At 24.8% G+C, this 13,383-nt stretch overlaps 3 protein-coding genes across 3 annotated transcripts in view; all 3 read right to left on the bottom strand.

The window, feature by feature from the left end:
* Positions 1-5,111: 5,111 nt before the first annotated feature.
* On the bottom strand, positions 5,112-6,036 carry AK88_03552 (uncharacterized protein; the record flags this gene model as incomplete). The annotated part of the gene is made up of 2 exons (XM_012481163.1): positions 5,112-5,648; positions 5,770-6,036. 2 exons carry the CDS (start codon positions 6,034-6,036, stop codon positions 5,112-5,114), a joined length of 804 nt encoding a protein of 267 aa, XP_012336586.1.
* A 4,934-nt stretch (positions 6,037-10,970) lies between these two features.
* AK88_03553 (uncharacterized protein) lies at positions 10,971-12,073 on the bottom strand (the record flags this gene model as incomplete). The annotated part of the gene is made up of 5 exons (XM_012481164.1): positions 10,971-11,070; positions 11,196-11,321; positions 11,416-11,451; positions 11,816-11,872; positions 12,000-12,073. 5 exons carry the CDS (start codon positions 12,071-12,073, stop codon positions 10,971-10,973), a joined length of 393 nt encoding a protein of 130 aa, XP_012336587.1.
* A 994-nt stretch (positions 12,074-13,067) lies between these two features.
* Positions 13,068-13,383, bottom strand: part of AK88_03554 (uncharacterized protein) — a gene marked incomplete at both ends in the record, with an annotated part of 1,169 nt that continues 853 nt past the window's right edge. The window contains one exon of the mRNA XM_012481165.1: positions 13,068-13,356. Within this exon, the coding sequence (XP_012336588.1) occupies positions 13,068-13,356 (289 nt within the window). The remainder of the gene's footprint in view (positions 13,357-13,383) is intronic.

The raw sequence follows: 13,383 nt of genomic DNA on the forward strand, positions 1-13,383 counted from the left end.
ATTCCTCTGTTTCTCTGAATTACGAAGAGTCCTTTCTACATCTGTATACGCATTATGTAAAATGCAAAACATGTTGGCTTCTATTACATTAGGGTAAAATAATACAACATCTACTTATACATTCACCTCTATATACACCATAGATTACTATGAAGCTCTATATATTCCATAAGTATTGCTTAATTTTTTTCACTAGGAAATATGATTGTTTATATAATTCTGTACATATTTCACATTATTAAGATCTTAAGAATATAAATAACACCGTAGTATTTAATATATTTAAATAAGGAATATGAAGGAAAAAAAAAAAATTCTAAGTATTTATAGCAACATTCATGTATGAAATTTTTAATTAACACGGAAATATGATGCTAACACATATTTACATAATTTAAATTATTATATGTTACATTATGAGGATTAACTTTCAATTTCTTTATCAGTTTTAAGCACGTTAGAATATAGCAAAAAACAGAGATGTGCAGAATACGGGGATTTTTGCTATAATTAGTTTTCTTCCTTTTTTTTAATTAGATACTGCGTAAGATTTGTTTTTTTTATTAACACTTAATATTTGAATAAAATAAATATTTTACTTTCCTTATTGTATTTTGTAAAGTTCTAATTAATTGAAAATAAACGCATTTCTTCTAATTTCACGTTGTTACATCCCTAAAATAGAGGTAACACTTATATGAAACTATAGTGGTGACTGTGAAAAAATTTGTAGAACATGTTTATTAATTAGAAAAATAAATGAAATAACAACATCGATTTTATTTATTATGTCATAGAATATATACTCAAACTTATTCGTACCATTTAAACAAATTTTCTTTAAGGCCCATTTCCATTACCTGTTCTGAAATTTTATTGTATGAGTTCCTCTTTAATAACTATTATTAATCAATTATATATTTTATTATCTCAAATGTTATGAGCTACAATATTTTTATTCCTGAATAACATACATTTATATAGTTATACCTTATCATAAAAGAATACATAATAACGCTGCTTCATGTGTGTGATTTTAAATATATGAGTGTTATATAAGTACTATAGTATCTTCATTCTTTCTATAGAATATTCCTCTTCGCCATTTCACAAATGTGTATTGTATAAAAAAAATGTTTTACCGAAATGAATAAAAGTGTAATAGATTTGCTGTAGGCATATTCATTTTTATATTTTCCATTATGTATACATAAATAAATGCAGGAAAATTAAAAACTTTATTCATGTTTGCATAGAGAGTTTATAATGATCATCCATTTAGTTGAGGTAAAAATGCATAAAATTATAACTTCGTAAAATAATACTGAAAAGCTAGGCATCATTTTTATTTATTTTTTTATAGGAATTCGTTTTTAATGCAGCATTTTTATAAACTACAATACACACATTAGTTTTTTAATGAATGTATATAATGTTATACTTTCTAATTTTAAAATATATTGATACACCTATGAATAATTTATTTGTGTAATTTAATATATATAATGTTATTGATTCGTTAAAATGTAACTAATAATAATAACTTCAAAGGTGTAAGAATTTAAATATACCTGGTCAATTTAATTTATTACAATTGCGTTTAAAAAATAAAAGTTTTTTCTATTCAATAGCTATATAATTTGCTCGTACACATATAATTATTCATGTATACATGTTATTATTGTTTCTGAATAATAAAAGCATTAATTATACAGCTTTATAGTAGGAAATAATGTATTATTAGCACGATGTGTTGCTGCGTGAAGGTCTTTTTTTTTTTTTTTTTTTTAAATCAATCCTTTAACAAATGTGTACAAATTGCTTTGCGCCTGTAATTTTTAATAAATATGTTTAATGCATTTAATGAAATTACCTGTTTGAAAGACAGCTAATGTATAATAATGTTCTACAATTTTATTATTTTTCATAAATAAAAATATTTATTAAAATATGGACGAGGTCAAATAAATAAGGCGCAATATGCAACACCCTGGACTAAGGAAATACATATGTATTCATACCCACGAAATTTCATTAATAATCCAAATGCACATGGCCATAAATTATGATATCACGGTTTGTATACATTTAAGGACACATAAAAGTTATAAACACTTGAATATAATATTTAAGTGTGATTTCACAAGATGCTAAAATCCATTTATGATGTTTATAAAAAGAAAACAAGTAAAATGTACTATAATTAAACAATTTACTTGAAAAAAGTTTAAAGGTATTACTCATTAATGATAGAAGCAGTGAATTATAACTACTATAATCCAATCAAAAGCATAAAATTACAAACGAGCACATTATCCCTCTATTTACATTTACCATAACAACAACAGTATAAAGGGTTTTCATAATAAGTTACAAATGTTAATCACTCTATATATTTAATAACTATTGTATAATTATAAACTATGGTACAAATGTTATTGTTCTCTTATTTATAAATTAATAGTAATAAGTAAAAATGTGTAGAACGAATGAGTATTGTAGTTCCAAATTACAATTAAAACTCTAATGAAACACATCATAAAGATAGTATTGCACAATTTCAATCGCTATATTACATGTCGAATTATGGTGTAATGTTTATGACTCATGGTATATTATGACAAATTAGTCATATTAAAAATTTGCTATATATTATAGTTTTATAGAGTCATAGGTCTTCTAAAGTTCTGTAATTGCATTAGACAACACAGGAGAAAAATAGAAAATTTAAGCATATTATGTATAGGAAAAAAGTAGTACAGATATAATTTACTTAACGTACAAAACTAATTAGTACATTATTTGAAGCACCTGAGAGCAAATTATAATGAAATTTATAGGAATCTTACAAATATTTGTCGTCGCATCAGTTATTTATTGAAATTAGAAAAAAAGATTATGATATGCTCATAATAAATACTCATATGATATATATAATTGAATGCACAAAGTAAAATAAAATGCGAATGCACGTTATACTTTTCCACAAATTGCTCTTATAGAAAATGTGTAACACGCTTTAGCTTCTAAAAGTTTGCAAATATTTCTATGAATTAATGAATGGGAAATCTTGTGCGTTTACTATGAACGCTGAAAAATGCATTTAATAAAAAATATTAACATTTATATAGTTTTATTTTTACATATAAAAAAATAACTAAATGGATAATTATTTCAGCATATATTGCAAAAAATATAGTGTATGGTATGTTTAATTGTGTTAATCTATATAAGTAACATTATGATTCTTTATTGAAAGAAATATATTTCGTATTTACCTTAATTCTTCAGAAACAGAATACATTTTATTTAAACTTCTATTGTCTATTTATTTCTTTATGAATTAAAAAAATATGACAGTTACAAAACGAATTTTCTGAAAAATAGCTCAACACCAAAATATATATATCCATTCCAAAATAGCTATGTATAACATCAGTATTCCAACTATATATACAGGTGTGTGAAATTATGTGGATATTTCTTATGAACATAAACATTCCTAACATATTTACCTGACACTAATTTTGCCACATGTTAGTAACATACAAATGCTTTAATAAAATATTATATAAATCAATAATTGCAAATAAAGTTTTTTAATAATGAATAATAATTGATTCGCTTCGTGTCAAATATTATAACACCCTTCTCCTAAATGCTGTTGATCCTAATAAAATGAAGCTGAACGCAATTCTGTAAAGTGAGATTTCTAATACAATAATCTAACATTTCTTGGTTTAATGATATGTGATTTTATGAAATAGCCATTAAGTCATCGTTACAACGCTCTGTATTTCTTTGTATATCATTTTATTTACTAATATTAATTATACAAGATGTATGTATACTACACACATATATGCAACTTCTAAGAGAAAGCGAAATTGATAATATATGAAATAAAGCAAATTTTAATAATTTGATAAGTGGCTGTATTATTTCATGACAACTTAATTATCTGTGTAAGTGTTCGTTTAAACTAAAGCTTTAAAACATTAAGAAGTAATTATACAACATTATATGTAAAATATTAGTTGAATTTTACAAACTAATATATATATATATATATATTGAGCGATTATTCACTCATGCTATATATTTACTGAAATTCATAATCTTAAATAATTTATTCATAGGTTTATCCTTCATGTATAATATAAGGCACATTTGAAATATCAATCATATTCCATTAAAAATATAGTGTTACAATGTATAAAATCATTCGTTACTTCAGATTAATTCTTGATGCCAATAATTCACAGTTTATTTATTATTGTATGTATTCTACATAGCTGTTTTATAATACGTTCCCATTTTATATAGGTCATATATACATAATACTATAACCTTCTTTTCTTCTATTCATAAGATCAACACGTATGGGACAGTTATATTATTTATTAATTGCTCTTTTATATTAATATGGATTATACGTATATAGAAAATTATGTATCCTATTTATTCACTATTTATATTGAAATTTTGTAGTAATAAATTACTTTTGCATCACTATTTTAATATTACATCAAGTAAGTTTAAGACATATGTAATAATAATTTAAGCAATATTTTATGTTGTAAGAAATTTCAGCGAATCTCTATCATGTCATAGTGTAATATTTTTTTGATCATAACAATTCTGTAAATGTATTATTTTAGAAATATATTGCGTTAAATAATATATCAAAATAAATTCTTCATTCATATAATTTATTAACAGTTTTATACTTTAATGACTGCTTTTATCAAGTAGACACCCATTGCACATTATTTCGCAACAAGTGCAGAATTAATTAAATCTAATAACAAATTTTTGTACTATATTTTACTATCATTAATTTATATTTCTACACCGGAAAGCAAATAATACTTTTTGTTGTCCTTAATGTTGTAATATCATGCATATGTTTGCGAAAATGTTATCATCTATAACTTTGTTTCACTTAAATTACTTTCATATTATGCGGTTCAATATTTTTGCTTTTGTTTCATTCATTCTTATTCTAATATTCAAATAAAATTTAAACGCGCAATGTACACGTTGATAGATAATATACAATATCAAGTAATTCAGCTTATACTTGTTTTTTAATTTTCCTTAAGTTACTTCTACATGGGATTGTAACCTAAATGATATATACCATCGTTCAATTGTGTATGCTCAGGTTTGGTTGCGATATTTATTTGCTTATAACTTTCTTCCGTATGTGCTTCAATTCCATTTATTTCAGGTTGTTCATATTGTAGAATTTGCATTTGAGGTTGCTGATATTGTAGAACTCCCATTTGAGGTTGTTGATATGGTACCACTTGCATCGGGGTTAGCCCAAATGGTTGTTGCTGCATTTGTGGATATATCATTGTGTTTTCGTACACTTGCGGATATTGCACTGGAGTTGGATATATTTGAGCATACTGCATTGGAGATGGATACATTAATTGTTCATAAACTTGTCCCCTATGTCTTTGTCTCTTCTGCTTTCGCCGTTGTAGCATATGTCTTTTAACCTGTCTTTCATCATTTTCTTCATCATCATAGTATTCACATTCATCATCGTCTTCTTCTTCATCTTTACTTTTCTTTTTCTTTTTCTTTTTTTTAGTGCTCTTCTTGCCACCATTAGCTTCTTTTAAAATATCAATAATCTAATAAAAGAGGAATAACAAAACATATGTTTATCACATTTATTTTATAAAGATTTCTAAATGATATAGATGAAATTTGCACATATATTATAAATTTTTTTTGAATATATTTTTCCCTTACTCTTGTACTAATAGTATAAATGATACTAACAACAGTTGAAGCAAAGAAGAATAAGATTGGAAATGCTACTTCTTTATTCCAGCATAGAATATGCTTTTCATTATTATCAACAAGAGGACATAGTATATTTTTTTGAACGAAAGTTACTGACTGATCGCAAATCGTTATTATAGGGCCTAGTATATACAATATTATGGTAGCCACGGTGCTCTTAACTTCCTCTATGGATTCGTCGTTAGGTTTTACACTTGGTGCTTCCTGTGTCATTGCAGCGGCCATTTTTAATATTAAAACTATACCACTGTATATTTAAAGAAAAAACTTCAAAACATCATTATAAGTGGAATTAACATATAAATTAAAAATGTCATATGACAATCCATCTGGAACACACTGATGATTACATTTTTTCTTAATTCATTAGGAGTCAACGTATATTTTCTACATTTCCTCAACTATAATGTTGTCCTATTATTATGCACTTGGTATTTTTTAAGCATTTGACATTTTACAAATGTGTGATTAAATTATGTACTATTATTCTTTAGCATTTCGTGTCCTGTAAAATTTCAAATAGTAACAAAATTATAGGAAATGTAAGTCTTTATCCATTTATGTATTTTACAAAAAAACACTTCATAATACGTGTATAAATATTTTAAATGATTATATATTTTTCTGTTTCACTTGAAGCATCAAAGAACAATCTTCATATGTGTGTATGACTTTGTGTCTTCATTCGAATAATACTTTCTCTCCAGTTAGTCGTATTACTGAAAGGAATAATCGTTGCATTTATGCTTATTGGAGCCAACTCCGTATTAATGGTGTGTAAGCGCTAGCTATTGTCAGGTTTTGTTCAACAAATGATTCTGAAATGATATTTTTGTAATATATAATTCTCCAAATATATAGTATTTTCTTAAAATATTTATATGACTGTTATAAATAAAATGTTGAAAAAAACAAATTCACTTATAGATTCTTATTAATTTGAGTAAGTAATGTAGTCACGTACTTAAGTGTGAACATCCGGAAAAAACATTACGTCATTGCTGAGAAATATTATATTCTAATTGAAGCTATATGAAATTTCATGCGAACACATTAATTAAAAGGTACTGCTACCTACGCTTTGTAGAGCTCATGATGATTCTCCATTTTATTTTGGACGTAAAGGAATAATTTATGTAGCTAAAATTGTGAGTACTTCAGGGGGTACATTTGTATAACAAATTACGAAGTGTACACATAAATTCCATTGATTATTATGAAGCTCTAAATTATTATAAATGCTGTTCAATTTATTTCTAATTATATAACACATTGAGGTATTGTCCCTTTGAAACTCTTTGTACCGCCTTTTCTTGTAGTGAAAATAACGACACAAAGTTAACTATGCTTAATTAGTTTAGAAAAGGCTGATAAAATATATCTAAACAATTACCTGTAAAGAACTAGTTTTATAATGTTCCAAGAATATATGTTTAAACATCAGCAGCAGTAGTAATAATAAATTAAGTTTACGTAATAAAAAAAGTGTACAAGTAAAACATGACGCTTAATTTCATTTCTAATATAAGGCCAGCTTTTTTAATAGAAAGAATTGGTATACGTTATAAGTAACATGAATTTATGGACCTGTATTCTTGGATATAGCTAATTCCTTGAATTTTTTATAAAATTATATTATATACCTTTATATTTAAATTTTCATGATATATTTGTTTTGTAATGTATCGTTTTAATGACAATGATTTGGTGGGCATATATTAAATTTATGTTATATATTAAAATGTACGATATGATCACCTGCAATATCAGCTGTGTGAGTGTATGATATATAGTGGAATTTTTTTAAATAGGAAGATAATATAACATGAAAAATTATTTTAATATACTGTATATTTGAATTTATGTGATTTAAACTAATTCTTATGATTTTTAATTGCTTTCTTATATTTATACTTTATTTCTATTTTTCTCGTTTAACATTTTTTTTAACATCATATATTTTAATTATATATTATAATTTACCTAGTTCATGATTAAGTATTATGTTTATATATATATGTGTATATACAATAAATAAACATATACCAATGTTATTACTGAAAATGTGTGAATAAATCCATTACATGGAAACACTTTTAGAAATATATGAATTTACACATGCGAAGAAATTTTTTGTAAATATTTTCGATATTGTAGTATGAGCAATATTTAATGTTATTAGATATGAAATAATTATTTATAAACTGTATGTTTTCCTTCTGGCGAACAATGTGATAAAGTATATCTGGATTCAGTTATTGGATTTTGAGTTTTCGCATTTTTTCTATATTTACGGATTGGTGTGTTAAGTATTATTTTACATCAAGCGAGATTCTATGATCAATTTCCTTATAATTGAAGTATTAATGTATGGAATAATAATAATATAAAATAAGACTAAATTGATTTAGCAAATTTTCTAAATTATATTCGATACATACATTATTATATAAAACAGTAAAATTCCTCTCTTTTTATTTTTCAATAAAATATTATATAATAATTTGAGGTGATATATAATGATTTTTTCCTACAAAATGCATTTATACCTACATGTTTGTTTTGTATTTTAGGTATTTAAATTTCGATGTGTGTGTTTTATGAACAAGTGTTTAACTATAACATTGAGGTTATAAACTTTAATTTGACTTTATATAAGTTCATTTTATTGATGCAGATTTAAATAAGAGTTTAATAACTTGTTAATTTTTTCTTTATCATATTGTATTTACACATTATATTTGAATATGTATATATACTTTTATTTAATGCAGTTTCCAATTTACACATTTTCATTTAGAATAAATTAACATTGAGCTATTTACTGATCATTAACGGATTCATAGCAGTGCTTGGTGTGAATGTCTTTTCTTTTTTTTTTAAGGTCCAAAGAATATTTAATTCAATCAGATAACGCATTGTAATTTAATTTACATATTTTCCTCAATAATCTAAGTTTCCTTATAATTTTTACTGTTCATCATTTGTAAATTCTTTGTACTATAGAATACATTAATATCATAGTGAACGATTATTGAATATTCCATTAATCCATATAGCTTCAGAATTTAATGTGAAATACGAATTGCTTATTGCTGAGAATATAATTACAATACATTTTTTAAAAAGTGTTAAAAACTAATTTATATATTATATTTTTCCAATGAGAATTATATTGTTTTGCTGACGTATCAGTATTATTGTATATATATTGTTAATAACCAGTATTTGTGTTTATGATTTTTTTCACTTAAATTTATTTTCTTTTTTATTCTATTCATCATTCATTTCGCTCATTTCTGTTAAAAATTATGTGAGGCTTAATTTAGATGTACATTCTTGCATTTTTCTTTGAAACCATGCTATAAGGTATACATTATTATAATAATAACCTTATCGAATCAAAGCTTTACTGAGAATACCAAATTTCCTATTAATAATTCTTTTTTATTTAACATGTACAGAAATATGGGATTAGTATATTACGTCGCCGAAATAAACTAAATATAGTATCATCAATGAAACATGGTTAAATGGTTGTATAAGGAAAAAAAAGAAGAAATTACTAGTAACACCTCATAAGTAAATGTGCATAATAAAATAAACAGGAATTGCTCCATTATTTATAATAGGAGTCTATTTATTTCATAGGATGCTTAACATATAGAGAATCTACATTTCGTAATGCTGTTTTTTTTTTTTCTTTTTTTTGTACAATTTCATCTACTTATTAAAATTTAGTGTCTATTTTAACTTTGGGGATTAGTGCAGGTTATAATTTTTTTGTATAAGAATGCTCAGTGTCATTTTACAATGTATAAAAATATTTATTTCTTATTATTAGTAAAGACGAACACACGAAATGTTTATTGACGCAGTACTTTACCGAGAAGTAATGTAAAATTGCTATCTATTAATTTATGAAGGAGTATATTGAGAATTATTCGATTAGATACAAATTATATAGTTAAATATGAACCAATTTTTATTGTTATTAATTTCACGAAATAATAATTGTAAAAAAAATAATGGTAAAATAGTAATTGATAATTATTAAAAGCGGTTAATAACATGTTAAAATTGTTGATTAACTTTTAAAAGCAGTTACTGTAACAGGATATATCATATTTTTGTAAATGATAATAATTAAAAGTGTGTATATATTATATTTATGTGTCTATATATTGGATTTCTATATTACGCCTAAAATTATAATTACATAAGCTTCAAGATGATACATTATACTTAATTATCCCTTATACTGAAAGCTTATATATTGCTCAATATTTAGGAAGTGTGCTGTATAGTAATGAATTCCTTATAATTAATGACACCCTTTCAATATAACTACTTTGTTACAGCACAACATGCAATTATATTGTATCATTAAAGCATACAAAAAAATAGACTTATTAGAAATATGAGATTTCAATACAGATCAATAGACAAATGTTTAAATGTACACAATGGCTATTATATTACTTTGAAAATGAACAATATATGGGTTAAGAAGATAATGAAAACATGACTTGTCCGTCATTCATAGTATTCTATAATATGCTGAAATCGTTACTGGTGCAACAACTAATATAATTTTTGTCCTAAAGAAAAGTGTCCTATGAATGCTTCAGTATAAAAAGATAGAACTTCGTGATGATCATTACAGTATGATCAACCTACTAATTTTTTCGAATCATTGAATAGTTATTGCTGTCATATATTTAAAAAACACAGATATTCTTATAATTTAGTGAAGGTTATATATATCTATAACGTGAGCAGTAAAACAAAATACAAATAAATGTTTCATGTTTTCTTTTTCCTAATACACAAATATGTAGTCCAAAATATAGTGCATAAATTATACATTTTATTAACATAAAAAAAGAAATTGTTTTTAGTGGACTCCTTGGGGAGGTATAAATTTTGTAAGCTCAGTAATATCTCAATTAGGAGAAGCATGAGTTAAATGATTTGTTGTGCTCTTATTTATTATGAACAAAATATATATGGACATAGGCAAATCAAATTTAACGAAATCGAAAAAGGTAGATAAAAATATGAAAGAATTTTAAAGGAGTTATATAGGTCTTACAATCACATGCTTACATACATATATAAATATATATATCCTTTGTGAGTAAAAATCATTCATATATTATTTGTTCCAGATGTTTACTTAGAATAAAAAATTTATGAATTTTCAGTAATACATTTATTATAGTAATAACTGCAAATAATATTTGTCTAAATATTTCAGCAGGTACTTAATTTCATAGGATTTATTACGGTACTCCATAGTATACGTTATTCAAAAAAAATTGAGTATATTTATATGTTACTATATTTTTTATTTAGTGTTGTGAACACACTGGTTATTTTGATATGTAATTTGAACGTGTGACAAATAAACTGCTGTTATTATAATATTTATTTTATGTGTACTATTTCCTGTATTAATAAGCATGTCACAAATGTCCATATCCATCACATATTTACTGAACGCTTAATGAAAGGAAATATTGAAAATTCAGAGCACACAGGTTTTTAGCAAAAGTAATATTTTCATGAGAGGGATTGCTTTGTTATTACAAAATCATGTTTTTATTATAAAGGCTTGAGTTATTTCTTCAGAATATTTTGAAGGGTTTATTGAAATAATGGCAAATATATTCATGCTACAGACAAACTCAAATGATTACACATAGTAATAAATTTTCAAATAATAAAAATATAAATATGATAAATATTAAGGAACTTCAATCTCTTTTATCTAATTAATATGTACTTCTTCGTGTTTAGTAGTATTTTAAAGTTTTCGTATAATCAAGCGTTAAATGGATACTTCAAACACGTCTATACATTATTTCTTTACAACTTCATATATTATAGAAGTTATTCGTATTGTGTGCATAAGAAATATTATAACGTATGACTTCTTGGATAAGCTATTTTTATTTTATACTCTATTCACTGAAGAAAAACAATGTACCTAATATTGTAAAATATTTCTTTGCGCTCAATCCTTCCAGTTAACAAGTAATCATGTCTTTACATAATCAGTGAACCATTTTGATATCTGCATAAAAATTGTTCATATAGAATAATTATCTAATAAATATTAAGAATATGTTTTCTAATGCTTATTACATTAAAGTTAGCAATTCATTCTTAACATTTTGCACATTGTACTGCTTAATGAGCCTTTGAATAAAATATCCACATTAAATATCCTGAGAGTGTATTTCATATTTTCGTTTGAGCTTGGTTTCAGTTTAAACAACCATAATTTTTTTTCCTCTTTGGTATTACCTTATATATTACGCATGAGTATTGTACTTATGTTCTTAGTTTGGTAAAATATATATAAGTATAATTTTTAAATCTTCTTTTTTATTAAGAAAAATTACACACATTATGTTAATGATTTTTTTTTTTTTTTTTTTTTTCTCTATATAAGTATATCATAGTGTTTATAATTCTGTTCATATTATTTATTCTTCGTTTAAGTATACCATTTAAATTGCTAAATTATTGCGTCACAACTTTGTATAAGTAGAAACGTAAAAGAAATCTATAATCATTATCATTTCTTGAGTTGTACTGTGTATGTGCGAAATTCTATTAGAATTATGTGTCATTTTTATAAGTGCGCCGTCTTCTTTTTTTTAATTGTATTTATTGTTCACATTTAGCTTTTTGTTACTATGATGGGCTACAATGAACATTAAAGGTTGTTTGTTATATATAATTATGTAATAATTATGCTCTAATATTTGTGTGTACAGATATTATAGTGCATATTTTTGTTATAACTCATTATACTACATCCTTTTATAAAATTTCAAGCTAAATTATGTTTTATTTGAAACATTAATTGTTTTTTTCTTGTTATTATATGTTTATTATGGCAATTAGTTTCATCGTATTTTTTTTTTATTATTAATGATGTTATTTCATTAAGTCGCATGTTAGAATGTTACATATATAACCCTTTTTTACTTTAATTATGTTATTCAATATTTTCTCCATGCTTCCTGCTTTATCTTATTTTTTAATTATCTGTTCCTAAATTTAGTTTACGGTGGCTGTCAGTACTCTAAGTGTTAATGTGCGTAACAAATGATTCAAACTGTGCTATTTTTTAATGTGCTAATGGGTGATACCCTAAAGTGAGTGTATCATCATTCGAATAATTTCTTTTATTCTTTGAAGGTAAATTACATTTTTCCTTTTTTTTTTTTTTATCTAATTCGTTTCCATGTATTGGTGGATGCAATATTCGCGATGAAAGAATTTGTTCTTGTTGGATTTGAGGATGTACTATTTGTGGTTGTAGCATTGGTGGTTGCACTATTTGTGACTGTGACATTTCTGATTGTGGTATTTGTGACTGTTGCATTGGTGGTTGCACTATTTGTGACTGTGACATTTCTGATTGTGGTATTTGTAACTGTTGCATTGGTGGTTGCACTATTTGTGGCTGCATTATTTGTGACTGCACTATTTGTGGTTGTGGCATTTGTGACTGCACTATTTGTGGTTGTGGCATTTGTGGCT

This window comes from Plasmodium fragile, assembly GCF_000956335.1.
Source record: "Plasmodium fragile strain nilgiri unplaced genomic scaffold supercont1.41, whole genome shotgun sequence".
In the NCBI taxonomy this organism is placed as follows: Eukaryota; Apicomplexa; class Aconoidasida; order Haemosporida; family Plasmodiidae; genus Plasmodium; species Plasmodium fragile.